The 27,975-nt window shown below is 38.0% G+C and overlaps 1 protein-coding gene across 4 annotated transcripts in view; it reads left to right on the top strand.

The window, feature by feature from the left end:
• The window catches only part of LOC124242811 (S-adenosyl-L-methionine-dependent tRNA 4-demethylwyosine synthase TYW1), a 213,546-nt gene that overhangs the window by 161,071 nt on the left and 24,500 nt on the right, over positions 1 to 27,975 (top strand). For 2 of the 4 annotated variants that reach the window (XM_046668117.1, XM_046668119.1), the window contains exons 14-15: positions 10,459 to 10,569; positions 18,741 to 18,908. In XM_046668117.1, the coding sequence (XP_046524073.1) occupies positions 10,459 to 10,569; positions 18,741 to 18,908 (279 nt within the window). Of the gene's footprint in view, positions 1 to 8,937; positions 8,965 to 10,458; positions 10,570 to 18,740; positions 18,909 to 25,390; positions 25,424 to 27,975 lie in introns of those variants that run through there. The other 2 variants (XM_046668120.1, XM_046668122.1) reach the window with 2 other exon arrangements.

Consider the following 27,975-nt stretch of genomic DNA (forward strand, 5'->3'; position numbering starts at 1 on the left):
TAAGATAGAAATACTATTTACACTCCCTATTTTACAGAGGCATAGAGAGTGTATCTAAACTGACACAGCTGATTCCAGAGCCCAGTAGATTAATTGCTACTCTGTACTCTTTTCCTCATATTATACTTTTTCCTCTTTTCTACCATCCTTCCTAACTACTCAGGCCTTTTCTACTTTGCCCTTCATCCTTTTCTCCCTCAGTTCTGTTTGATAAGTATTTAACATTTACCTTTGGAGTTTTTGCCTCAGTTTTCACTCCATCAATTTTCAGTCCATGTATTGCTTCCATCTAGGAAAGAAACATAAATTAAAACTCGAATTTAAAATCTGTCACTAAGGTCTGGTCTACATTTGAGATGTGAACGTCCAGGTCTTTTGGCGCAGCCGAGCTGTGCGTTCAGTGTGATGTCACTTTCGGATATCCCTCCTTCCTTGTATTATTGTATCTGTCCCCACTACCAGGAGAAAAAACCTAGCTTCTCAAACAGAAAATACTTGAAATTGTAGCATGCCGACTTCTTAACACTTTTTGCAAATCACGTTGTAACATTTTACAAATCACATTGTAGCCTGAGTAGCAAGCAGCTAAACTGTTTGCCTGAATTAAATACCTTCCTCCCACAGGCTGGCCCCATGCCAAGTGGTTAAGTTTACGCGCTCTGCTTCAACAGTTCAGGGTTTTCCCAGTTCAGATCCTGTGCGTGAACCTAGCACCACTCATCATGCGAAGCTGAGGTGGCATCACACATAGCAGAGCTGGAAGGACCTACAACTAGATTTAAAACTATGTACTGGGGGGCTTTGGGGAGAAGAAGAAGAAAAAAGATTGGTAACATGTTAGCTCAGGTGCCAATCTTTAAATAAATGCCCTCATCCTCACTTTTATATTCCATAGCATTGCACCATCCCTGGCCCTACTAGGTAATATGCCACAATCAGAAAATCATGCAGTAATAACCAATCCAGCACCCGTGCAAATTAAAATTGCTAAATCCCGAAACAGAAAAAAATGGGTTTAATTCAAATTAAATTAATACAGTCCAGTTTCTACTCCCAGTTTTTTTTCTTTTTTAACAAAAACAGGATAAAATAACAGTGTTAAGTATTTCCTTTCCAAAGGAAATTCCGTCTTTCAACTTGTAAGCAACATCTGCACCCAGGTTTTGTTTTAATCTAATCTATATGGCGTCTAATACCCATTAGACTTTAGGAAGTGCTTTAATTCATTTGAACAGACTTAAATGAAGTCTCTGATACCATTCCATTGAGCAAGCTCCCCACAGACACAGTGAAATCCAGAATATGAAGTTGATAATTTGAAATAAGATCTAATCAAATCAAATTTAATAACATTCCTTTTTCAGTAAACCATAGTGCTTCTGTGTGTCTTTGGCAATCTGAATATAAGTATAATATAGATAAAGAGGTAAATGTACTGGGAGTAGTTATTTATATTGACCTAAAGATATGAAGAAAGTAAAAAGGAAAGCCATAAAGTAGATGGAAATATTCCCAGTACACTTATAACAGAGCTCTTATAGCCAGAATATATAGAGAATTGGAAAAAGAAATCAATAGGAAAAAGACACATATCCGCATAGAGAAATATTCGAAACACTTTAACAAGTATTTTACAAAAGTAGAAATATACTTAACTAGTAATCAGGCAAATACAAAGTAAAACAATGCAAGAGTGATTAAAATTTAAATGACTAAGAACATTAAGTGGTGTTGAAGAAGAGAAACAACTGGAACTCTGATACCCTGAGGGTGGAAGTATGATAAATTGACTTTGGCAACCAGTTTGGCAGTGTCTGCTAAAGTTGAATGTGTACACATCCTGTGACCCAGTATTTCCACTCTTAGGTACATCCAAGAAAAATGTATTCTCTTGTCCATCAGGAGTCAAGTACGATAACACTCATAGGAACATTATTTTGTAAGAGACCCAAACTGAGAAAAAACAAACAACTTTCACTAGTCGTATATGCATATAATGGAGTACTAAATGGCAATGAAAATGTATCTACAGCTTATCTACAACAGCCTGGATAATCTCACAAACAAATTCCGTTGAAGAAACCAGACATTAGAAGAATATATGTCTTAATAGCATTTCATACAATTTCCTAAAACAGGCAAAATTAAACTCCAGTGTTATAAGAGATAAAAGCATTGTTTCATAATAGCTAAAAAGTGGAAGTAATCCAAATATCTATCAATGGAAAAATGGCTGAATAAACTGTTGTATATTTATTTGATGGAATACTAGATAACAAAGTGAACAAATCTGAACATACAGCAACAGAAGAATTTTTTAAACACAGTGTTGAATAACAGAAGCAAGACACAAAGACTATATGGTTGCATTCATATAAATTTCAAGCATAGGGAAATATCTATAATGTTAAAGTCAGGACATTAGATATCTTTGGGGCAAAGGGAGTGGATGGTGAGTGGGTGATAGGTATATTCTTTATGTTAATCACTTTAGCTGTACTTTTTTTTAATTGTGGTCATAATAGTTTATAACATTGTAGAATTTCAGTTGTATGTTAATGTTTGTCATACACTATATAAGCATGCCCCTTCATCCCTTGTGCACACCCTCTGCCCCCCTTCTCCCTGGTAACCACTAAATTGCTCTCTTTGTCGATAAGCTTGTTTATATTCCACAGATGAGTAAAATCATACAGTGTTTGTCTTTCTCTGTCTGGCTCATTTGACTTAACATAATGCCCTCAAGGTCCATCCATGTGTTGTGAATGCGATGATTTTCTTTTTTTTATGGCTGAGTAGTCCTCCATTGTATATATAAACCACATCTTCTTTATCCAGTCATCAGTCGATGGGCATTTGGGTTACTTCCGTTTCTTGGCTATTGTGAATAATGCTGCAATGAACATAGGGGTGCATAAGTTTCTTTGTGTTGTTGATTTCCAGTTCTTTGGATAAATACCCCATACTAGGATAGCTGGGTCATATGGTATTTCTACTTTTAATTTTTTGAAAAATCTCCATACTGTTTTCCTCAGTGGCTGCTCCAGTTTGCATTGCCACCGGTAGTGGATGGAGGGTTCCGTTTTCTCCACAAACTCTCCCAACATTTGTTTTCTTTATCTTGGTGATTATTGCCATTCTAACGGGCGTAAGATGCTATCTTAAGTTTATTTTTGATTTGCATTCTCTGATGATTAGTGATGTTAAGCATCTTTTCATGTGCCTGTTGGCCATCTGTATATCTTCTTTGGAAAAATGTCTGTTCATATCCTTTGCCCAGTTTTACGCTGGGTTGTTTATGTTTTTGTAGTTCATTTGTGTGATGTCTTTTTATATTATGGAGATTAACTCCTCATCAGATATATAATTTGCAAATATATTCTCCCAGTTGGTGGGTTGACTTTTCATTTTGATCTTGGTTTCCTTTGCCTTGCAGAAGCTCTTTAGTCTGATGAAGTCCCACTTGTTTATTTTTTCCTTTTGTTTCCCTTGTCTGAGTAGACATGGTGTTCGAAAAGATGCTTTTAAGTCTGATGTCAGAGAGTGTACTGCCTATATTTTCCCAGAAGTTTTATGGTTTCAGCTCTCACCTTCAAGTCTTTGGTCCGTTTTGAGTCTGTTTCTGTGCACAGAGAAAGATAATAGTCCATTTTCAATCTTTTGCGTGTGGCTGTCCAGTTTTCCCAGCACCATTTATTGAAGAAGCTTTCCTTTCTCCATTGTATGTTCTTGGCTCCTTTGTCAAAGATTAGCTGTCCGTAGATGTGTGGTTTTATTTCTGGGCTTTCAATTCTGTTCCATTGATCTATGTCCCTGTTTTTGTACTGGTACCATGCTGTTTTGACTACTACAGCTTTGTAATGTATTTTGAAGTCAGGGATTGTGATACCACCAACTTTCTTCTTGTTTCTCAGGATTGCTTTGGCTATTTGGGGTCTTTTGTTGTCCCATATGTATTTTAAGATTCTTTCTACTATTTCTGTGAAGACTGTCATTGGGATTCTGATTGGGATTGCATTGAATCTGTAGATTGCTTTGGGTAGTCTGGACATTGTAACTATGTTTATTCTTCCAATCCATCTCTCCATTTCTTTATGTCATTATTGATTTCTTTCAGTAATGTCTTACAGTTTTTCTTGTATAGGTCTTTCACCTCCTTGGTTAAATTTATTCCTAGGTATTTTCTTTTTTGTTGTGATTGTAAATGGGATTATATTCCTGAGTTCTCTTTCTGTTAGTTCATTATTAAAGCATAGAAATGCCACTGATTTTTGTAAGTTGATTTTTACCCTGCAACTTTGTTGTAGTTGTTTATTTCTAATAATTTTCTGATGGATTCTTTAGAGTTTTCTATATATAAAATTATTTTGTCTGCAAACAGCAAGAGTTTCAATTCTTCATTGCCTATTTGGATTCCTTTTATTTCTCTTTCTTGCCTAATTGTTCTGGCCAAAACCTCTAGTACTATGTTGAATAAGAGTGGTGAGAGTGGGCACCCTTGTCTTGTTCCTGTTCTCAGAGGGATGGCCTTCAGTTTTTCCCATTGAGTATGATGTTGGCTGTGGGTCTGTCATACATGGCCTTTATCGTGTTGAGGTACTTTCCTTATATACTCATTTTCTTGAGAGTCATGAATGGATGGTGGATCTTGTCATCTGCTTTCTCTGCATCTATGGAAATGCTCATGTGTTTTTTAGTCCTCATTTTGTGAATGTGGTGTATCACATTGATCGATTTGCAGATGTTGAACCATCCCTGTGTCCCTGGTATGAATCCCACCTGAGCATGGTGTATGATCTTTTTAATGTATTGCTGTATTCACTTTGCCAATATTTCGTTGAGGAGTTTTGCATCTGTGTTCTTCAGCAATATTGGCCTGTAATTTTCCTTCTTTGTGTTGTTCTTGTCTGGCTTTGGTATCAGGGTGATGTTGGCCTTATAGAATGTATTAGGGATATTTCCATCCTCCTCAATTTTCTAGCATAATTTGACTAGAATAGGTGATATATCTTCTTTGAATGTTTGGTAGAATTATCCAGAGAAGCCATCTGGTCCTGGACTTTTATTTGGGGGAAGTTTTTGATTACTGTTTCGATATCTTTTAATTGGTCTGCTCAGATTCTCTATTTTCTCTTGATTCAGTTTTGGGAGGTTGTAAGAGTCTAAGAATTTATCCATTTCTACTAGATTGTCCAGTTTGTTGGCATATGATTTTTCATAATAATCTCTTATAATCTTTTGTATTTCTCTGGTACCCATTGTAATTTCTCCTCTTTGATTTCTAATTTATTTGAGCCTTCTCTCTTTTTTCCTTAATGAGCCTAGCTAATTGTTTGTACAATTTTATTTATCTTATCAAAGAACCAGCTCCTTGTTACATTGATCCTTCCTACAGTCTTTTTTGTTTCAATTACATTTATTTCTACTCTAATTTTTATTACTTCCTTCCTTCTGCTGAGTTTGGCCTTTGTTCTTCTTTTTCTAATTCTGTTAGGTATAGTTTAAGATTATTGATTTGAGCTTTTTCTTGTTTGTTAATGTGGGCCTGTATTGCTATAAATTGCTCTCTTTAGGACCGCTTTTGCTGCATCCTATATGAGTTGGTATGGTGTGTTTTTGTTTTGATTTGTCTCTAAATACTTTCTGATTTCACCCTTTATTTCTTCGATGGCCCATTGGTTGTTCAGTAGCATCTTGTTTAGTCTCCACATTTTTGTTCCTTTCCCAAGTTTGTTCTTGTAGCTGATTTCTAGTTTCATAGCATTATGATCGGAAAAGACAATAGATAAATAGATATGATTTCAATCTTCTTAAATTTATTGCAGTTTGCCTTCTTTTCCAATATATGGTCTATCCTTGAGAATGTTCATGTGTGCTTGAGAAGAATGTACATTCTGCTGTTTTGGGATGGAGTGCTCTATATATTTATTAAGTTCATCTAGTGTAGTTTTCCATTTAATTCCAGTAACTCGTTGATTTTTTGTGTGGGTGATCTATCCATTGATGTAAGTGGGGTGTTGAGATCCCCTACTATTATTGTCATTGGTAATATCTCCCTTTAGGTCTGTTAATAGTTGCTTTATGTACTTTGGTGCTCCTGTGTTGAGTGCGTATATGTTTATAAGTGTTATATCTTCTTTGTCTAGAGTCTCTTTTATCATCATACTGCCCCTCTACGTCTCTCTTTATCTGTTTTATCTTGAAGTCTGTTCTGTCTGATAGAAGTATTGTGACATCTGCTTTCTTTTGTTTGCCATTAGCTTGGAGTATCGTCTTCCATCCCTTCACTCTGAGCCTATGTTTTTCTTTAGAGCTGAGATGTGTTTCCTTTAGGCAGCATGTTGTTGGGTCTTGTTCTTTAATGCATCCTGCCACTCTGTGTGCTTTGATTAGAGAATTCAGTCTATTTACATTTAGAATGAATATTGATAGTTGAGGGCTTAATTCTGCCATTGTTTTGCACATTTTCTGATTTCTGCATTTCCTTTGTTTTTTGTCACGTGTATTTTGGACTACTGATTTGATTAGGTAGTTGTCTATGTTGGTTTTCTTCATTTTCTCCTTGTTTATCATATGTGTCTATGTTCTAATTATTCATTTAATTTTTATCATTAGGTTCGTATAAAAAGTCTTGTAGATGAGATAGTCCATTTTCTGGTAGCCTCTTATCTCCCGAGAGTATACTGAATCTGTCCCCTTCCTCTTCCCCTTCTAAGTTATTTTTGTCATATCTCATTCCATCTTGTGTTGTAAGTTTGTAGTTAAAATGATGAGATCATTTTTGTTTTGGTGTTTTCCTTTTTTTTATCCTTGATGTAGAAGTTAAGTGTTTACCAACCTGATGTGATAGAGAGCTGCCTATTTTCTGATTATTGCCGACCTATTCATCTCCCTGCTCAGGGCTTTGCAGCCTCTCTCCTCTTTTATTTATTCTTTTCCTTTCAGATATGAGGACCTTCTTGAGGATTCCTTGTAGGGGCGGTCTTGTGGCAGTGAACTCCCTTAGCTTTTGTTTATCTAAGAAAGTTTTTATTGCTCCGTCATATGTGAAGCAGATTTGCGCTGGATTCAGTATTCTTGGCTGGAAGTTTTGTCTTTCACGATTTTCAATATGTCATTCCATTCTCATATCGTATAAGGTTTCTGCTGAGAAATCTGCTGAAAGCCTGCGAGGGGTTCCTTTGTAAGTTATTTTCTTCTGCTTTGCTGCCCTTAATATTTTTTATTTGTCGTTGACTTTTGCCAGCTTTACTCCTATATGCCTTGCAGTAGGTCTTTTACATTGACATAGTCAGGAGATTTGGTAGTCTCTTTCACGTGGATTTCCATCTCTCTCCCCTTCACTTCCCCTAGCCTCTGCTTCTCTCTGTGTCAAGCTCTGGGCCATCCCAGGACTGGACTGCTGGGCGGGGGAAAGGGCACTTTCTTATACCTGCCTGCCTCCCCCAACTTCTGCCTCTTTCTCTATGTGGTGCTCTGGGTGCTCACAATGCTCCACCAGCCACCACCTCTCTCCCTGTCACCTGCTCTAGGCAATTGTGGGGCTGGTGTGCCAGGCGGGGATGGGGTGTCTCTCTTCACCTGTGCGCTTCCCCCAGCCACCACCCCTCTCTCTCTACACCGTGCTCCGGGTTATCGTGGGACTGGAGTGCCGGGTGGGGATGGGGCGCCTCTCCTCACCTGCGTGCTTCTGCTAGCTACAGCCCCTCTGTGCACTGTGCTCCAGGCGATCCTGGGGCTGGTGTGCCAGGCGGGCTCAGAACACCTTTCCTCACCTGCACACTTCCCCCAACTGTCACCCCTCTCTCTCAACGGATTCTTGCTGATCAACTTCCACTCCCTCTGGGGGATCCAGCCCCACCACCACCTTCAGACGTATGGGTGCATGGGTCTCTCAGACGTCTTTTGTGTTGCATGTATGTCCTCTATTGGTGTATGAATGTCCTTTTCATTGTATTTTAGAGGGGAGAGTCTAAGGGAAGAGCTTACTCTGCCATGGTGCTCTATACATGCATGTTTTATCTCACAGTTTTAAAAGGTTTAGCAAAGTAAGAGAGAGTCTGCCCTGGATTCCTACTGTTTGGGTTCACATTGCTGCTTTCAGCTGTGTAACTTTTTGAAATTTATTTAACAGCTCTAATCCTCAATTCCGTATCTATAATGTGAAGGTAATAAACCTATTTTGTAATGTTTTTGTAAAGATTAGACAAATATTGGAATCTTTGCTAAGATATTAAGCACTTACAACAACAGCTGGCATATAGTAAGTGCTGATGAATTGCTAACTCCTGCTGCTGTTGTTATCGTTGGTATCTTTGCCAGTTTATTTGTTCAGAGGAATTTTAAACTCCCATTGGAATTACATTAGATTTATAAATCCATAATGGCTCTTCATGTTTTTGTTAGTGTCTCTCAGAAAAGTTTATTTTATTCACTGTCCATGTTATTTCATAAGTTAACGATTAGGTATTTTATAGATTTATTTTACAATTGTAAGTAGAATATTCTTTGCCTTCTGTTTTATAATTGTATATATAATGTATATCTAGCATATGTTTGGGAAATAGTAGCAAATACTTGGTATGATTTACTGCTCTCAGGCTTGGTTCTAGGTGCTACATGGATTAACACTTTTAATCCTGTATAAAACCCCCATTTTACACAGTTAGAACCTGAGAACAGAAAATTAAAGATAGCTAGTACGTGGTCTGGGATTCACTATGGCCCCAGAGTCCACATTTACCCCACTACTCTCTGCTAGGAAAGCTATTCATCTTTATATTTTTATTTGGTAACTGGCTATTTTTCCTTAATCTGATTTTTAGCTCATTTTCTTAGGTTTCCAAGAAGCCATTTATATCATTTGCAAGTAATTGCTTTTTGTATACTGTCCAGTAATTCTTATTCATGTCTTATTGCTTTGATTTTAACTTTCAGAAATATTTATAGCATTATTCTGTTAGTCGGACTGAATGAGAAGGCCTCTATTTCTTAAACTACTAAGAATGGCATTGCCTATTGATTGGAGAGTATTTTCTTTATGTTAAGGGTATGTTATTTTAATTTTTGTGTTTACCATATGGTGTTTGATTTGTTTATTCTGCTTTGTTTTAAAATCAGGATGGTTTTTAAAGTATATCAGATGTTTTTGTGTATCTATGAAGATGATCACATGGCTTTTCTGTGTTGAACTATTAATGTTATGAATTGTATTCACATATAGCATAATATTGAATCGTCTTTGCATTCCCAGAATTTCTAACATAGTGCTGAACTTTATTTGCTGAAATTTCTATAAGATTTTTGCGTATATAAGTACAAGTGAGCTTGGTCTGCAGTTCTCTGCCATTTTTGTTAAGTATTTAGCATTGAGAACATTCTAGCTTATGTAAAAGGAATCTGGAAGATTTGTCTTTTGGTGTATTATATACTGCATTTAAAAAATAAATTTTGAGTATCTTTTCTGGTATGGCTGCCTAATACTGTTTGTTAAAGATCTCTTGGTTTTCTTCATTAAAGATTTTAAGTGTTTCTTATTTTTTACAAATTATGGAAATCTTCAAACGTAGACAGAAGCAGAGAGATTGGTTTCATTTTGTTCCTCTCTCACCTCACTTTGTTTTTCACTTGAATATTTTGAGCCTTGCTTCTTAAAGCATGGTTTGAGGTTTAACAGCATGGATTTTAATTACCTGGGAACTTGCTACGTATGGAGGTAATCATGTACACAAAACCACATGCATCACATCACCTTTACCTGATTCATTTGGTTATAGGCAAGTCACAGGTCCTGCTCCCACTCTTGGTTTAGATTTTAAACTATTGTCAATAATGTTGTTCTGAGATGTTTAAATCGTAGATCCTAGAAGGGAGCTACAGAGTCTCAGGGTATAAACTTTTTGAAGACTTTGATGACTATAGTCTAATTACCTTTCAGAAAACCAGTATCTCTTTTTGTTATATGGTAAACAAATGGCAACAGTGACAGCTCATAAGTTTGCCTTTTCTGCCAATGGGATCATTAAATAATGAGAAAGCAAGAAAGAGGACAAGAGTCATTAGAAAATCTCATCATAAACAACTTGAGTGATTGGTACCTGAAAGCTGGAGGTTATTTGAATTAATTTTCAACAGTCCAAAACTGGTCAATTTACTATTCCTTGCTAAATCTAATTCAGTGTGTATTTGTCAAGAAACTTTGGGTCCCTAATACAGTGTTAGATTATTTTGAGTGTGAGGAAGGAAATATACCAATATCTGTGCCTTTATAAGGCTTATGGGAATTTACTACATTGTTTACCTTTTTTTCATCTTTGTACAAAATATAACTTCTATTTATAGTAGCTCATGCTGGATTTCACCTTACTTGGGTTCTCTCTGGGTTGAAGAAATTTGAAAATCTTCCCAGCTATGTCTTCTACCAAAATAAAAACAAAGTCGGCTTTTCCTTTGTTTTAGCAACAGCGTACTGTCTACAGACTAACTCTAGTGAAAGCATGGAATGTGGATGAACTCCAGGCCTATGCTGAGCTGGTGTCCCTGGGAAGTCCTGACTTCATTGAAGTAAAGGTAAGTTCCTGCTGGCCAGTGCCATGCACATTTCCCTGATGCTCTGTTGGCCGTGGTGGAGTTAAAATCTTTTAAAACTCCACATTTCTCAGATGTTTTGTTTATTCATTCAGAAATATTAATCAGGAACCTGGCACTGTTCTAGGCATTGGAGATAAAAGCAGTAAAGACTAAGCTTTTGCTCTCATAAAGCTTCTATTTTAGTAAGAGGTAGACAACACAAAATGAATAATTAAAAATGACATAGTAACATTAATAGGCTGAGAAATAAAATGTATTATAGTGAGTAATTGGTTGGCTTTTTAATAAACTTTTATTATGGAAAACTTCAAACATATACAGACATAGACTGGTCTAATGAACCCCCATCTGTCTATCACCCAGCTTCAAAAATTATCAACTCATGTTTCAACTATACCCCTCCCCATTTCCTCTGCCCTTCCCGTATTATTTTGAAGCAAACCGCTACATTATATCATTCATCCATAACTGTTTAAGTATATATCTCTAAAATATATGCACTCATTTTAAATACTTATTCAGAATACTGTTCTCACAACTAAACAATTTTAACAACACTCTCTTAGTATTGGAACATATAAGGTTTCAAACTTGACCGGTGACTTCAACAATATTTTTGAATCTGGATCCAAATAAAGGCCATTCATTGTAATTGGATATTTCTCCCTTAAACTTCTCTTAATCTGTTAGTTCTTCTGCTATGTATTTTTCCCCCTTGTAATTTATTTTGTTGAGGAAAATTGGTCATTTATGCTTGCTAGTTCCCCATATTTATATTTTATAATTTGCTGATTGCATGTTCCTCTGCCCACTGTGTTTCCTGTGGATTGATAGTTAGATCAAGGGAAGATTGATCAGATGTGTGTGTGGGGGCGGGGTATGTATGTTTGCTTTTCAAGATTATTTCACTGGTGGTATTGTATACTTCCAGTGGGAGGCATGTAATGTCTGGTCATCTGTGTCATATTTTTACTGGTGTTTTTTTGAGATGGATTTCTATAAATGGATTGATGTGTCAAAGGGTAAGTGCATATATTATTTTGCCAGATATTGTGGTTGGCTGTTTTATAATTCATGAGCAGGAAGTCTTTTCTGAGGAGGTGAATTTTTTTAAAGTGATACCTGAATAATAAGATGCAACACAGTATGCAGAGACTTGGAGTCACAGCATTCTGGGCAGATGGCACAGCTAGTGTACAGAGGTCCTGTGTGCTCTCAGTGGGGCTGTTGGAGTGGGCGCTAACACAAGATGAGTCAGAAAGGTGAGATGGGGCCAGATTTTGTTAGGCCTTTCAAGCAAGGATAAGAGAATTGGATTGTATACTCAGTTGAATGGTAAGCTTTCTAATACTCGGTGTGCTAGGAAAGGGTTTTAAGCTGGAGAGTGGTGTGATCTGATTTATGATTTTGAAAGATCACCCTGCTGCTGTCATGAATGGATTATAGAGGACAGTAGTAGAAGTAGGTAGACTGGTTACAAAGCTATTTCTTAATCCAAGCAAGAGATACTATGGTTTGCAGGAAGGTCATTGGTAATATAGTTGGAGAGGATTGGGGGCAGTTGGGATAAAATTTGGAATAGAACCAGCGGAACTTGTTGCTAGATGACGTGTAGGGAGTGAAAGAACAAAAGGAATCAAGAACAGCACCTGGGTTTTTAACTTAAGAAATTGTGTGGATGTGGAACATTTTATTGAAATAGAGAAGAGTGGGGGAGGGAGGCAGGTTTGGGGAGTAATTTCATGAGTTCTATGTTGGTCTTATTAAGTTCGAAGTATCTTGTAAATATCCAAGTATAGGTTTAAATACGCCATAGGATATAGAAGTCTGGAGGTCTTGGGATAAGACAGGGCTGGCAGTAATGATTTGGAAATCGTAAGCATGAGAATGATAGTTAAAGCTATGGAGTGTTGAGGCAAATAGCTTTGTTGGACAGCTAAGAATCCACAAAATGAGAGAAAGTACCCGAAAATTCACCCAGTGTCCAAAAGTTCTTCACTTGATGTTTATGAAGCTGAATGCACCCTGTGTCCTATCAGAGGCTATTTCAGAGTTTTGCAGCTATCTTTTAGTAAGTTCAGCTTTCTGTGTTACTGTACTCTGGAGGGGTGGGGAGCTGAGAATAGATGAAATGTTGCTGTCTGAATTGTGGCATTTTATCTCTAGTCAGGCCACAGACACTCCTTTCTTTTGAAATTGGTCTTAATTTCAAAAGGCTATCCTTGGCAAGAACTCTAATGATGCAAAGATAACAGACTACATCTGAAAAATATGTTTTAGTTTAAGAAAACCTTGCCAATACCAGGGATTAATGGTGTTTTAATTTATGATTTAGCTATTAAAGAATGCTGCCTTAAATTATGTTGCAGTAAAACCTCTATTATAAAGCAACTTCACAGGATTACGTGGTCACCTTTTTCCATTTTCCTTCTTTCTTTCCTTTCTTCCTTCTTTCTTTGCAGTCATCTTTTCTATAATAAGTGAGATATTTTATAATCTGAAAAGAATCAACCAATATTATTTTTTAAAGAAAGATGGCTACTTTGTAAACTGTAATTCTCTGATGGGTATGTTTTAGTTGGGCATACTTTTAACATAACTAGGAAATAGATAATGCCTTCTGTCTGTGGCTGAGATGTTATAATGGCATAGTTTCTTTCAAACAACGTTTTCGTTTTACTATTTTATCCCTGCATTCAAGAAATAACTTTGGAGCTCTCTCCATGTGCCAGGCTTCCTCAAATCACCAGAGATACAAAATTTGATATGGATATGCTAGTTGGGAAATAGATGTCTTACTGAATAAGGCAAAGTCTATAGTAGTAAAATGAACTACTTTGGAAGATTTTATTTTAAAACTCTTGGAGAAATATGTAATCTAATCATAATTTAAAATGGTAAAATATAATGTGGTAAATAACAGTTTGTGTTGTGTTGGAGGAAAGCATGGAGATGAGGAACTTGTCTCTCGTAGAAGACCTGCAGTATCAAGTGGCTGGGCCACTGGGGACTGGATCAAGTGCTTTGTTAAATTCAGCTTTCATTTGTCCAGCAAGCTAGTGAAGTATCTTCCTTTTAAACTGAAGTAGGAAAAAGGATCTTTACAGAATATATTATACTATTAAGAAACAAGTAATAAAATAATATTTATTATTTGATTACATTTTAAACTGTATATGTTTAGATATATTTATATAAGAAAAGTATGAAAGATATATATCAGATTGTTAATAGTATTCTTTTTGGGAGGTGGAGAAGGAAAGACTTATTTAAATTTACTTGTATTTCTGTGTTGTGTGAATTATTACAGTGAGCATGCATGGCTTCTGTGATTCAAATGATTGAAATGAAATCAGTAAATGGAGAAGGCATGCTTTCCTGTTCAATAGGGTTAAACTATTTCATGTCTGAAAAGGCAACTTTTTTTTCCCAGGTAATTTTATTGAGATTATAATGGTTTATAACATTGTACAATTGCAGGTGTGCATTATTATTTATCACTTCCTGAATACACTTCATTGTGCTCACACCCAGTAGTCTGATTTTTATCCGTCAGCATACATATGTGCCCCCTTTATCCCTTTCGCCCATCCCCTAACTCCCTTCCCTTCTGGTAACCACTAATATGTTCTCTTTATCCATCTGTTTGTTACCTTCCACATATGAGTGAAATCATATAGTATTTGTCTTTCTCTGTCTGGCTTATTTTGCTTAACATCCTACCCTCAAGATCCATCCATGTTGTTGCAAAGGGGACAATTTTGTCTTGAAAAGGCAACTTTTTTTGTTGTGTTATTATGTTTAAAATTTTCTAAAATAGAGCAGTTTTTAAAATAGTAGTAATAAACCCTCTCCAAAAAACCATTTAATAAGAGCTAGCAGTGTGACAGGCTGAGATAACCTCAAAGTCTTCCAAAAACAAACACTTAGAAGTAAACATGTTCTGATAAACATTCTTTTAAGAGCGTAAGCGATCTGTGCGGTCTATAAGGGAACTCCTTGGGGGCTGTGAAGAACAGCGACCGGCCTGGTGGTACTTCACAGCTCCGGTAGAGACAAGACTTGGGTTTAAAGGACAGAAGACTAGGCCTTTTCACCTTCATTGAAAGGACGAATTAGGATGAAATGACACAGAATGGCACTTGGAGGCTTGTCTCTTAAATATGCTCTTGGTAAAAAGAAAGATCTCCCAGGACCTAACCCTCAAAAAGGCTTGGTGTTAAAATTTAATAGTACTTCAAGGTCACATAAGTGCCCTGAAGATGTGAAATTCATAATACAAGTAGACCCTAGGCTAGTGATATGCCTGGGGCTCTCTGCAGAAGGAAACACAATACTGTTCATATCCTTTATCTGTGTTTCCCAGACGTGTGTGCATGTGGAGGGTGTGGGGGGGTCTGTCATAGTCTGCACACACTGGAATCTCACGTAGGGAAGGGGGAAGAGCACAGCTTTGATAGGTTCCTCAAATGTACTGATGTAGCCTAGGACAGATTACCTCTCCTTGAGCCTAAATTTCCTCAATAGTAAAATTAGAATAACAATATCAATTTAATAGGTTTGTTTTGAGAATTCAATGGGATAACATATGCCTGGATTCAGTAAATGTTCACATGACTTTCCATTAAGTACATTTATTTAAACTAAATCAATAGAAGCTATCTCCTTATTGATTTCTTTTCTTTCATTGCTAGTCTTGTAAAATATTTTTTTCTGTTATAGTTCCTGTAAATTAACACATATTTTTAGCTTCATTAGGCTTAAACAGGCCTCTATTTGCTAGCCTGAAAATCTTAACTATCATTATTTCCTTGCTTGTTTGTGAAAATGTGTTTCATGTTACAAACATCTGTCTTATTGGAGAATTTTCATAACACAATTCATGTGTAAATGAAATGCTGTCTTTGTATTCTCTGCCTGGCATTGCACCTTGAGAATAGTAAGTGATCAGTAATTACCTGTTGTCCACTGATTTAACACTCTTACTCTTAGCACTGTAACTGCCTACAGAGCTCAATCCTTGCAGAATGCATCTTGCAAAATAGATGTCTTAGCATAGCCTCACTCTCTGTCTCCACACAAAGGTAAGGATTACCAGTTGTTCATGTGGGTAGCAGTAACCCGTGTTTATCAGTTGATTCATAATCATTAAAAAGTAGAAAAATCCTGAATAATATGAATGAAATTTTATGTTAAATCGGAAAAGAGTTCTGGAGTTTAATGTCATAGAAGAATATGTGACTTGATCCTTAGAGCATTCGGCATAGATTGGTTGGGGGTACAGAGAAGAACAAAGTACAGCCGCTGCCCTCTAAGCTCAGAATTGAGACACATCGTTATACTAGTTATCTGATAAGAGGTATGCACAGGATTTGGTGAGATTGGGGTCAGATGGGCTAGGGGTTCCTGAGTGGAGATTAAGGAAATGGTGGAGAATTTAGCCAGGTAGAGACTGGACACTGAAGTGGGGCAGTCCAGTGAGAAGGCTTCATGTGCCATGCTGAGAAGCTTGGGCTGTTTTTGCGGGGGAAGCTATTGAGGCATTTTTAGGATAAAGGAGTGACACATTTTGGGTATATTGCTGCAAAAAGTCATGGAGACAACGTTTCTTTTCTCATTAAACTATAGGAGACGAAAACAATATCAGGAGTCTTCTGACACCCAGTCAGTTTAATTAGAATGTCGAATAGTCAAATTGCCAAAATACTACTCTTCCCACAGATGTTGAATCCACAGGTAAACTTTCCGGGCAGCCAGTAAAAAAGACCTTATGGCCTGTATTTCTAGAGCAGAGTGATCCATCCAAAAGTTACCAATGTAATGGTGTGGGTTGTGCTTTGCACTGTAAACCTGAAGATGCATAAGTAGTCCTTGTCTTCAGGAACTTTCTTTGGGTCTGCTTGTCACTCCTCAACCCTTAGATTCTGGAGTGAATGCTTTTGGATTATCACATTGTACCCATCTGTTTTCTTGAGGTCATTCTCTTTTCAAAATTGTGAGGGCAGAACTTGGTGCTGGTGATAAATGGGGCAGACGTAGGGGTAGTGGTGGGATGAGAAGGTGGCAGACAGCTGTGATAGAAGGGAAAATGAAAGGTTTTTCGACAATTTAGGATCAAGTGTGGTCAAGAATGAAGTCAGGGCAAGTCATCAGTAGACAAGATTGTAGGATGAAGTGAAGTAGCCAAAGCAGAAAGGGGAGCACCAGAGAGTGGGGCATTAGGAGCTAAACTGAGTGAAGGGTCAGGGGTTCTTGACGGTGACTCGACATACTAATTCACTGATCCCAGTTTCTGCTCGTAGCATTTCTGTCATGGTGAAGCCTCAGGCTCTATGATTGGTTCAGGAAGTTACCCATACTGCCTACCTTACAGGATTTTGTCTGTTAAAATGAGAACGTTCATGTGAAAATCCTTTGTTACCTATAAAGCATCATGTGAATGTTTGGAAAAGTATTATGTGAAGGCATAATAATGAACTATGGCATTCATTCTCTCATTTCATTTCCAGACCAAATCTCTCCTTAACATTTCATGATTTATTATTGCTGAATAAGAAATATTAAAATGCTTTTCAAAGTCATGTCATGAATTTAAGATCTTATCTAAAACCTCTGCTTCGGTGAACTAATTTTTTTAAATATTCAAAATAAATTCCTTTGAATTAGCTACTATGTACGTGGTTGTTCATGTAATTCACACATCATAAACAGTATTGAAATTGAAGTAAAGTTTATTTTCATAGCTAATTTGACCTATCAATAAATTATTTTCATGGTTTTTACGTATTTGGGTGAGTTTAGCACAACTTTTCAGCCATGCTTTCTTAAAGATTTTTTTAAACTATTGTATTATTTGCTTTTTTTATTCATCTAAAACTCCAACTCACTTTAATGAATTCTATAAATCATTGAGCTGATAGAGAGGATTCTCGTGTTTATTATGGGTCACCTGAGTTCCTGTTAAGCAAGTCATCTCAGTTTAGTATACCAGTGATCTTTTTGAACGGCCTTCTGGAGTAGAGCGTTTTGCAGAGCTCATCGGGGTTGTCAGCCAATCCTAGCCCTGCCTTCTGTAGGGTCAGGGTCAGTCTTCAGTGCTCATTTATGGGTTTTTGATTTAATGTTCTTCTACCCCCTCCAGTCTGTCTCCGTGTGTCTGTGTCATGTGTGTTGAGAGAGTGTGAGTGGTTTTTATTGTTGTTTTATTTTAGTTATTCCCTTTATTTTAGTTAGCAGCAGCATATCAACAGTATTCAAACTATTTGTCAAGAAAGTTTGATTCTGGGTTATTTAAAGAGCCTATAAAGTTAAGATATCTGTTATTACTAGAAAATTAATCATTTATTATTATATAACTTACCAAATAGAGAACTTAGTTTTATGAAACTTTGGGGTCTTATATGCCTGGGCTGTCAGATAGAGTTCAAAAGAGTCAGAAGCCAACTTATCTTACTGCGTTGTACTGAATAGGGATTTCTGTAGAGGTGAGGTACGTGTATATACATGTAGGTATGTGTAAAGGTATGTATGTATATCCACAAATTTATTGTGTTTTTGGCACGATTCCGTCTTTATACCTATCTATATATAAAATACATTATAAAATAATCTTCTTAAAGAATAATTCAAAGGGATCCCTATCTGGCCCGTTTCAGAAAAACTTTACCATCTCAAATCTAAACTATACTGGAAAATGGGAGCACATCTTATTTTTGCAGTGAATAAATTGTGCAGTGAATTTTTATGGGTATCAACTATGCCTCCATTATTGTACTAGGGGATTATATTCCCTTGGGAATTAATCTATTATAGTGCACAAATGAAGCTGAATGAAAAGATATATTATTGGTTCAAATATATTATTGTGACTAGACAATATAGATTGTGACATAGCACAAAGCACAGGTGCCCAAGCACCAGCCTTGTCATAGAGTGGAAAGAGCATCAGCTTGGGCTCTCCAGTGCTGTCTTTGTCACTAACTACTTGTATGAGCTTCTAAGAAAATTTTATCATCTTTGTATCACTTTCTTCACTTTAAAATATGGATTGGATTGGATGACTTCCAGAAGCCTTTCCAGCTCTGAAACTCTTACTCTGTGACATTTAAGTAGGTCTGTAACTCTCTCTAACTGTTGTAATGTTCCCACAGGGTGTTACCTACTGTGGAGAGAGTTCAGCAAGCAGTCTTACCATGGCCAATGTGCCCTGGCATGAGGAAGTGGTACGCTTTGTCCATGAGTTGGTGGATCTGATCCCCAACTATGAAATTGCTTGTGAACATGAACACTCCAACTGCCTCCTGATAGCTCACAAAAAGGTAAGAATAACACAAATAGTCATTCGTCTATTATCCTTATCATTACTGCTCTTTTCTTCTCTCTTCTCTTTATTTTCCCCTCAGCCCTCTTATAGTGAATATCTGCTTGTTTGCTACCTTTTCTAAAACAAACATTAAGAAAGCTCTAAATTCTGCCTCTGGGGCTCATAAACTCTCTTTTCTGTGGAAAATTGCTTTGTTTTTAGGCCTCACCTAGGCACTTGAAGTGCTTTCTGCTTTGTAATTGGTGCATGCTAAAAAACAAAACCAAGACATCCTTGTAATAACCTCTAGTCCTTTTCCAAAATGACAAGGGAAAGCTAATATAGTAAATAACCCTCATATGAGTGTTTCTGTCAGAAGAAATATTGAGGTAGTTTATCAAATTTTAGATCACTTTGAATCTTGGCCTCTGGAGAAATTTTTCTAGGATTCTGGTTCCTGTTTTTTCCCTTTAGTGCTTTTATTGGACAAAATAGGTACCCAAATCTAGTGTAAATAATGCCTAGCACAGGAAAAATTCAGTTGTTGGTAGAGATAGGTCATTAAAATAAGGAGGAAAAAACCTTAATCAGAAGACCAGTGTTAGAATAGCTGTGATAATATATCCTTACTAAAATATTTACATAGAAATAATGTAGTGTCTGGGATTTAATTCAGAATATTATGAGGTGAGAAGTACATGGGTGTGTGGATGGGTTGAGGGTTGTTGAGGCTACATGATGGATACATAGAGGTTCATTAGACTACTCTGCCTAGTTCTTTGTTCAAATTCTCCTTTAAAAAATGCTTTTAAAAATGAGTGTGCATGGATGAACCTTGAAAACAATGCACAAGGTGAAAAAAAAAGCCAGACATGGTGATGTCAGCATCATGGTAGAGTGAGCTCTTCGCTTGGACTCTCCCCTCTAAAATACAATAAAAAGGACATTCATACACCAACAGAGGACTTAAACACAACACAAAAGATGTCTGAGAGACCCACGCAGCCATACATTTGAAGGTGGTGGTGGGGCTGGATCCTCCAGAGGAAGTGGAAGCTGATTGATAGCTCTGCAGAGAGAGGCTGCGACTTGGGGATGTGAGCAGCTGAGAAGAGGTATCCTGTCCCCACCTGGCACTCCAGCCCCATGATCACCTGGAGCACAGCACAGTGAGAGAGGGTCTAACTGGGGGAGGTACGCAGCTCAGGAGAGGCACCCCACCCCCACCAGGTATTCCAGCCCTACACTCCAGCCTCATGATCGCCCAGAGTGCAACAGTGAGGGAGGGGCTGGCTGGGGGAGGTGTACAACTGAGGAGAGATACCTTGTCCCTGCCGAGTGGTCCAGCTCCGCAATTGCCCAGAGGGCAGCACAGTGAGAGAGGGGCTGGCTGGGGCAGGTGCAAACTGAGGAGAGGCACCCTGTCTCTGCCTGGTGCTCTAGCTCCATGATTGGCCAGAGCATGGCACAGTGAGAGAGGGGCCAGCTCGGGGAGGTATGCAGCTGAGGAGAGGTGCACCATCCCCGCTGGGCGCTCCAGCCCCATGATCACCAGGAGTGCGGCACAGAGAAAGAGGGACTGACTTGGGGAGGTGCACAGCTGAAGAGAGGCGCCCTGTGCCCATACAGCTCTCCAGCCCCATGATCTCCCGGAGCATGGTGCAGAGAGAGAAGTGGCAGCTGGTGGAGCTCCATGAGTGCCCAGAGCACCACACAGAGAGAGAGGCAGAGGTTGGGGGAGGCACACAGGTATAAGAAAGTGCCCATTCCCCTGCCTGACATGCCAGTCCTGGGATCACTCAGAGCTCAACACAGAGAGTGAAGCAGAGGCGGGGGAAGTGCAGGTGAAGGAGAGGCCCCCCCACCTTGCCCAGTGCTCCAGATCTGCTGTGGGCCAGAGCATCACACAGTGAGAAAAGCAGTCAGTGGCTAGAGCTGGGGAGTCCCTGATCATGCTAGGCCCAGAATACACAGCACCTAATCCCCACCCAGTGGAGGTATGTGGCAGTGGCGTCCAAATAACACCACCACGCAGAGGCAAAAATCCACACCATCAAGCAGTATGAGAAAGTATATGAAATCCCCAGACCAGAAGGAAAATGACAAGTACCCAGAAACCAACCCTGAAGACGCAGAAATCCATAACCTAAATGACAAAGAATTTAAAATAGCTATCATCAAAAAATGGAATGACAAGAAAACACAGAAAGACAAATTAACAAATTAAGGAGGTTCTTCACAAAAGAGTTCGATACTTTAAAGAAGAATCAATCAGAATTGTTGGAGATGAAGAACACAATGGTTGAGATAAAGAAAAATCTGGACTTTTGTCCCAAAACAACAGAACTGACAATATGGAAGACTGAATTAGCAATTTAGAGGACAGTTACTATAGAAATGCTTCAGAGGGAGGAGAAGAGAGAACTAAGACTAAAAAGAAAGAAAGAAGCTCTCAGAGAAATATCTAACTTAATTAGGAAATGCAACATAAGGATTATAGGTATCCCAGAGAGGGAAGAGAAGGAGAATGGAGCAGAAAGCTTGTTCAAAGAAACAATAGCAGAGAACTTCCCAAACCTGGGGAATGAGACTACAAGTGCAAGGGTTGTGTTGAAGGATTACTTTCCTCTTATACCAGAAGACAGCCAGAAACTGAATACCAAGTCTTTTTACTTTGAAATAATTATAGATTCATAGGAAACTACAAAAATACTACAGAAAGGTCTCATGTACCCAGTTTTCTCCAGTGATAACATCTTTATGACTGCGGTACGTTATCACAACCAGGAAATAGACATTGGTACAATCAGTAGACCTTATTCAGATTTCACCAGTTTTGAACTCACTCATTTGTGTGTGTGTAGTACTATGCCATTTTATCACATGTAGATTGATACAATCGCCACCACCATCAAGTTAAAGACTGTTCTCTTACCACTAAAATCTTTCTCATGCTACTCCTTTATAGTCAAACCCACCCTCGACCCCCAGCTATCCCTAACCTTTGGCAACCACTAATCTGTTTTCCACCTCTTATAATTTTATCATCTTGAGAATCATGTATAAACAGAATCATAAAATATGTGAGCGTTTGAGATTGGCCTTTTGCAGTCAGAGTGATGCCCTTGAGATTCATCTGACTTGTTGCACATGTCAGTAGTGTGTTCCTTTTTATTGCTGAGTCATAGTCCATGGTCTGGATGATTTGTTTAACCATTTACCTCTTGAACATTTTGGTTTTTCCCTGTTTTGGGCTATTACAAGTAAAGCCGCTTTGAACATTCTTGTACAGGTTTTTGTGTGGACATAAGTGTTCATTTCTCAGGGATAAATGTCCAGGAGTACAATTTCTAGGTTATATGGTAAGTGTATGTTTTGGGCTTGTTTTGTTTTTGTTTTTTTAGAGAGGTAGCTGTACTAGGTTGCATTCTTACCAGCAGTATATGAAAAGTCCAGTTTCTCCGTATCCTAAGCAGCATTTGATATTGACATTTTAAGGTTAGCTGTTCTAAGACGTCTGTAGTGTTCTCACTGGGTCTTCATTTGCATTTCATGAACATGATCTATCTCTCCATCTATTTGATTTCTTTAATGAGCATTTTATAGTTTTATAGTTTTATAGTTTTCAGGACACAAGTCCTAATGAGCTTTGTTAGTTTTATACCTGTTTCTTTTTTTTATAGCAATTATAAAGTGTATTTTTAATTTCCAGTGTTGTTTGTATGTGTGTGTGTGTGTGTGTGTGTGTGTGTGTGTGAGAAAGATTAGCCCTGAGCTAACATCTGTGCCAATCTTCCCCTATTTCATATGGAATGCTGCCACTGTGTGGCTTGACAAGTGGTGCTAGGTCTGTGCCTGGGATCCAAACCTGTGAACCCTGGGCTGCCAAAGTGGAGGACACGAACTTAACCACTACACCACCAGGCTGGCCTGGTCTAATGTATTTGCAATTTTTTAAATATGCATTTCTTCTTGGATATTTCATTTCTAATTTTTTAATTTATAATGTGTTTTTAATTTCAGTTTCACATGTTCGTTGCTAGTATGTAGAAATAAAATTAAATTTTTGTATGTTCTTGTATCCTGCAACCTTTCTCAACTTACTAACTAATTCTGGGAGGAATTTTTGCAGATTTATTAAGATGTTCTACATAGATCATTATTTCATCTACAGATAGGGACAGTTTTATTCCTTCCTTTCCATTGCATAGACTTCTAATACTTTATTGAATAAGAATGGTGATTTTGGACATCATTCCCTTTTTTCTGATCTTAGGGGGAAAGCATTTAGCCTTTTCCTATTTAACATGGTGTTAGCTCTAGCTTTTTTGTACATGTTCTTTTCCAAGTTGAGGAAGTTACCCTCTATTCCTAGTATTTTGACAGTTTTTATTAAGAATAGATGTTGAATTAAGTCGTGTTTTTTCTCGATTGATGTGAGCATGTGATTTTACTGCTTTTATCTGTTAATATGATGGATTTTTGATTATTGAACCATCATTGCGGTCCTGGAATAAACCCTACGTGGTCATTATGTGTGTTTCTTGTTTTATATTGCTGACTTCTGTTTGCTAATATTTTGGTAAAGATTTTTGTCTTGTTATTCATGAGGTTCTATAGTTTTGTTTTCTTTTTAATTTTGTCTTTCTGTGGGTTTGATATCAAAGTAATACTGGCTTCATAAAATAGGTTGAGAAATGTTTCCTCCTTTTCTGTGTTCTAGGAGGGATTGTATAGAATTAGTGTTAATTCTTCTTTAAGTGTTTATTAGAATTCTCCAGTGAAATTGTCTGGTCTTAAGGATGTCTTTTGGAGGAGTTTTAAAATTATGAGTTAAATTTGTTTAATAGTGACAGGGCTATTCAAATTATCTTTCATCTTGGGTGAGTTGTGGTAGTTTGTGTTTTTCAAAGAGTTGGTCCATTTCATCTAAGTTGTGAAATTTATGTGAGTAAATTGTTCATAGTGTTACCTTATTTTCCTTTTGATGTCTGCACAACATTCCATTTCATTTCTGATTTGTCTTCTCTGTTTTGTCTTTCTTAGTCTTCCTTGAGGTTTGTTGATTTTATTGGTCTTTCAAAGAACCAGGTTTTGTTTAATTGATTTTCTCTATTTTTTGGATTTCGATTTCATTGATTTCTGCCCTTCTCTTTTCTGTGCCCTTTTTTGTGTTTACTTTGGGTTTCTTTTGCTCTTCTTTTTCTAGTTTCTTTGGATGAGAGCTAAGATTATTGATTTTGCCTCTCTTCTAATGTAAGCATTCACTGCTATAAATGCTCCTCTATGGCCCATGGGTTATTTAGTAGTTTGCTGTTTGGTCTCCTAGTGTTAGGAGATTTTCTTCTTATGTTTCTGTTATTGGTTTCTCGTTTGATTCTGTTATGGTCAGAGAACACACTCTGTATGATCTCAGTTCTTTTTGATTTGTTGAGGTTTGCTTTATGGACCAGGATGTGGTCTATCTTGGTAAATGTTTTGCATGTGCTTGCTAAGAGTAAGTGTTCTCCTATTTGTCAGTGACTGTTCTGTAAATGTCTACTTCATCCTGTTGGTTGGGGGTGATGTTGAGTTCTTCTGTATCATTGCTGATTATCTGTATAGTTCTATCAATTGTTGATTGAGAAGTATCGAGGTCTCCAGCTGTAATTGTGAGTTTTCTGTGTCTCCTTTCAGTTCCATTATTTTTTTGTTTCACGTATTTTGCAAGTGTGTTGGCTGGTGCATACACATTTTGAACTTCTATACCTTCTTGGTGGATTTGACCCTTTTTTCGTTATGTAATGTCCCTCTCTATCCCTAGTAATTTTCTTTTCTTTGGAGTCTGCTTTTTCTGGCAGTAAGGTAACCACTCCTGCCTTTTTTGTCTTTGATTGCTGTTTGCTTGTTTTTGATATGCTGTTTGTATATCTTTTTCCATCCTTTTACTTTCTACCTACCTATATCATATATTTGAAGTGAGGTTCCTGGAGACAATGTATAGTTGGTCATGCTTTTTTAATGTACCTGCCAATCTATTTTAGAATTCCATTTTGATTTATCTGTAGTGTTGTTGAGTGTATTTCTTTGTGTAGACTTTTTAGTAGTTGGTCTATTACATTGTACGTATATATCAAACTCAACTGAAGTCAACATTTTGCTAGTTTGAATGAAATGTAGAAATCTCTCTTTAAGTCCCTTAACCTCCCTCATTTAAATATCTTAAATATTTCCTGCACATACATTGAAAACCATAATAGGTAATGTGATAAATTTTGCATCAGCCATTAGAAAACTCAAGAAAAGAAGATAAGTTGATTGTATTTACCTATTGTATTTACCTATATTTTTACTCTTTCTGTTCTTTCTCCTTCCTGATGGTTCCAAGTTTCCTTTGGAATCTTTTCTATGTGTCTGAAGAACTTTCTTTAGGACTCTCTTTAGAGTTGATGTGATGCAACCACTTCTTTTAGTTTTTCTACTTCTGACAATATCTTGGTTTCCTTTTCTTTCCTAAAGGATACTTTTGCTAGATAAGAATTCTGGATTGACAGTTGTTTTCTTTCAAGACTTCCTTCTGGCTTCCCTGGTGTCTCATGAAAAATCCTGTTATTTGTTTTTCTCCAGTAGGTAAGGTATTGTCTCTGTCTCACTGCTTTCAAGATTTTATACTTTTCATATCTTTAGTTTTCAGAAATTTGATTATGATGTGTTTTGGCTTAGATATCTTTGGGTTTATCCTGTTTCAAGTATGCTCAGTTTCTTGAATCTGTAGGTTTATGTCTTTTACAAATTTGGGAAATTTTTAGCCATTGTCTCCTCAAATACTTTTTCAGCCCCACTCTCTTTTCTCCTCTCTTTTTGCGACTCTGACCACGCAAATACTAGGTCTTTTGTTTTGGTCCCACAGGTGTCTGAGGCTTTGTTTCTTTGTTGTTAAGGTTGGATACTTTGTATTTTTCCAATTTCAAGTTCACTGGTACTTTATTCTGTCCTCCCATTTCCTATTGAACGCATCCATTGAGTTTTATTTTGGTTATTGTATTTTTGAGTTCTAGAATTTCCATTTAATTCTTCTTTCTTTTATTTAACTTTGTTTTTCACTTGTTTCAAGTGTTTATAACTATCCGTTGAGGCATATTTATGGCTGCTTTAAAATCCTTATCAGATAATTCCAACATATCTGTCATCTTAATGCTGGTGTCTTTTGATGGTCTTTTTTAATTCAAGTTCAGATTTTCCTTTTTCCTAGTATGACAATTGATTTTCATTTGTATCCTGAACATTTTGTGTATTAGACTGTGAGACTCTCCATCTTATTTAAATCTTCTGTTCTACAGGCCTCTTTTGACACTCTGCCAGTGGGGATGAGATGTAGGAGAGTCACCTTATTATTGCTAGGTGGATGTAGAAGTCCAGGTTCCCCACTCAGGCTCCTTGACCTACTCAGGCAGGGAGGCCCATTGCTGCTAAGTGGGGATGGAAGTTCAGGCACTTCCCTCACCCTCCTCTGATACCACTCTCACTAGGAATGAGGATCACCTCATTGCTGCTCCCCACTGACGTTATGGCATGAAAGTGGGGCCCTCATTGCACCTGGGCTGTGGTGAAAGTCCTGGCTGTCCACTAAGCTTCCTCTGACACCACTCTAATGTGGATGGGGAGAGGCACATTGTTACAACTGGATGGGGATGAAAGTCAAGGCTCCCTACATAATTTCCACTGACACCACAGAGCAGGGCTGAGATCACAAGATTCTCCACTGGACTTTCTCTGACTCCTTCCCAGGAGTGGGGTGGGGTAGAGGTACAGTGCAGTACAGCTGGGCAAAGGTGGAAGTCTAGGTTCTCCACTCAGTGTTTACTGATGGGTGAGAATGAGGCCAGTTTTTCTCGTGGCCTCGGGAGGTTATGGTTATTGTCTGAAAGTTTTCTGTCTTGTTGGGCTACCCCTTTCCTGCCTTTGACTAAGGAGAGCAGGCTTTATTTGGGGTTTTTGTTCTTTTTTAATTATTCATGCCCATTGGTTTTTCTGGGTTAAAGGCTTCAACCAGGCTTCTTGGTTCCAGCACCCAGTCTGGGATATGCGAGCCAAAAATAAAACTCAGGGAACCATACTACTGTGTTGCTCCTCAGGTCCTGAGGTCCCTAGCTAGTCTGCCTTCTTATATCCACCCTTCAGAGTCTCCTTATGTTTCTTTCACACATAATGTATAAGGTTTTTAGCAGTACTTAGTGGGAGAAATATGTCTACTCCATCTTGTCCTGAACCAGGAGTCTTATAACTATACAGATTTTACATTTAAAATTTTTGGTTTTACTATCTTTCCAGTGAACAGTATTGCCAGTCCACTTGGCACTGTTTGTTATTAGCAGATTATTTCCACTTTGTTTGTAAACTTATTTTCTTTGTTTATGTTAAAAGTGTCACCCCTGAGGCTGGCCCGGTGGTGCAGTGGTTAAGTTAAGTGGTTAAGTGGTTAAGCATGTTCAGCTTCTCGGCAGCCCAGGCTTCACCGGTTTGGATCCTGGGTGCAGACATGGCACCGCTTGGCAAAAGCCATGCTGTGGTAGGCGTCTCACCTATAAAGGAGAGGAAGATGGGCATGGATGTTAGCTCAGGGCCAGTCTTTCTCAGCAAAAAGAGGAGGATTGGCAGTGGTTAGCTCAGGGCTAATCTTCCTCAAAAAAAAAAAAGTGTCACCCAGTATGATTTCAAGGCTTCCCCTGCAGTGTTGCTGGGAAAATTTCCCTGAAACTTACATGGAAACATTTTTTTCTAATCCTAATCAGATCCCATTTAATAAGTAGGCTAGCTGTACCTGTGACCATGTGACCAGAGGCTCCAGGAACCAAGGCAGCCCATGTTCCCAGACACTGCAGGAACTGCTGCAGCACCTGTGACTGGAGGCTCCAGGAACTGCAGTGGTACCTGTGACCCAGTCGCCTCCCTCTCCCACAGTGGTAGCACCTCTGTCCCCTGCCCTCCCAGCAGTGGGGGCTGCATCCAAGACCCCAGTGCCTCCAGCAATGGTGGCAGTGCCCATAACCTGAGGCTCAAGAAAGTGTGCCAGTGCCCCAGGCCAGAGGCTTCAGGAACTACAA

Source organism: Equus quagga, chromosome 7, assembly GCF_021613505.1.
Source record: "Equus quagga isolate Etosha38 chromosome 7, UCLA_HA_Equagga_1.0, whole genome shotgun sequence".
NCBI lineage: Eukaryota > Metazoa > Chordata > Mammalia > Perissodactyla > Equidae > Equus > Equus quagga.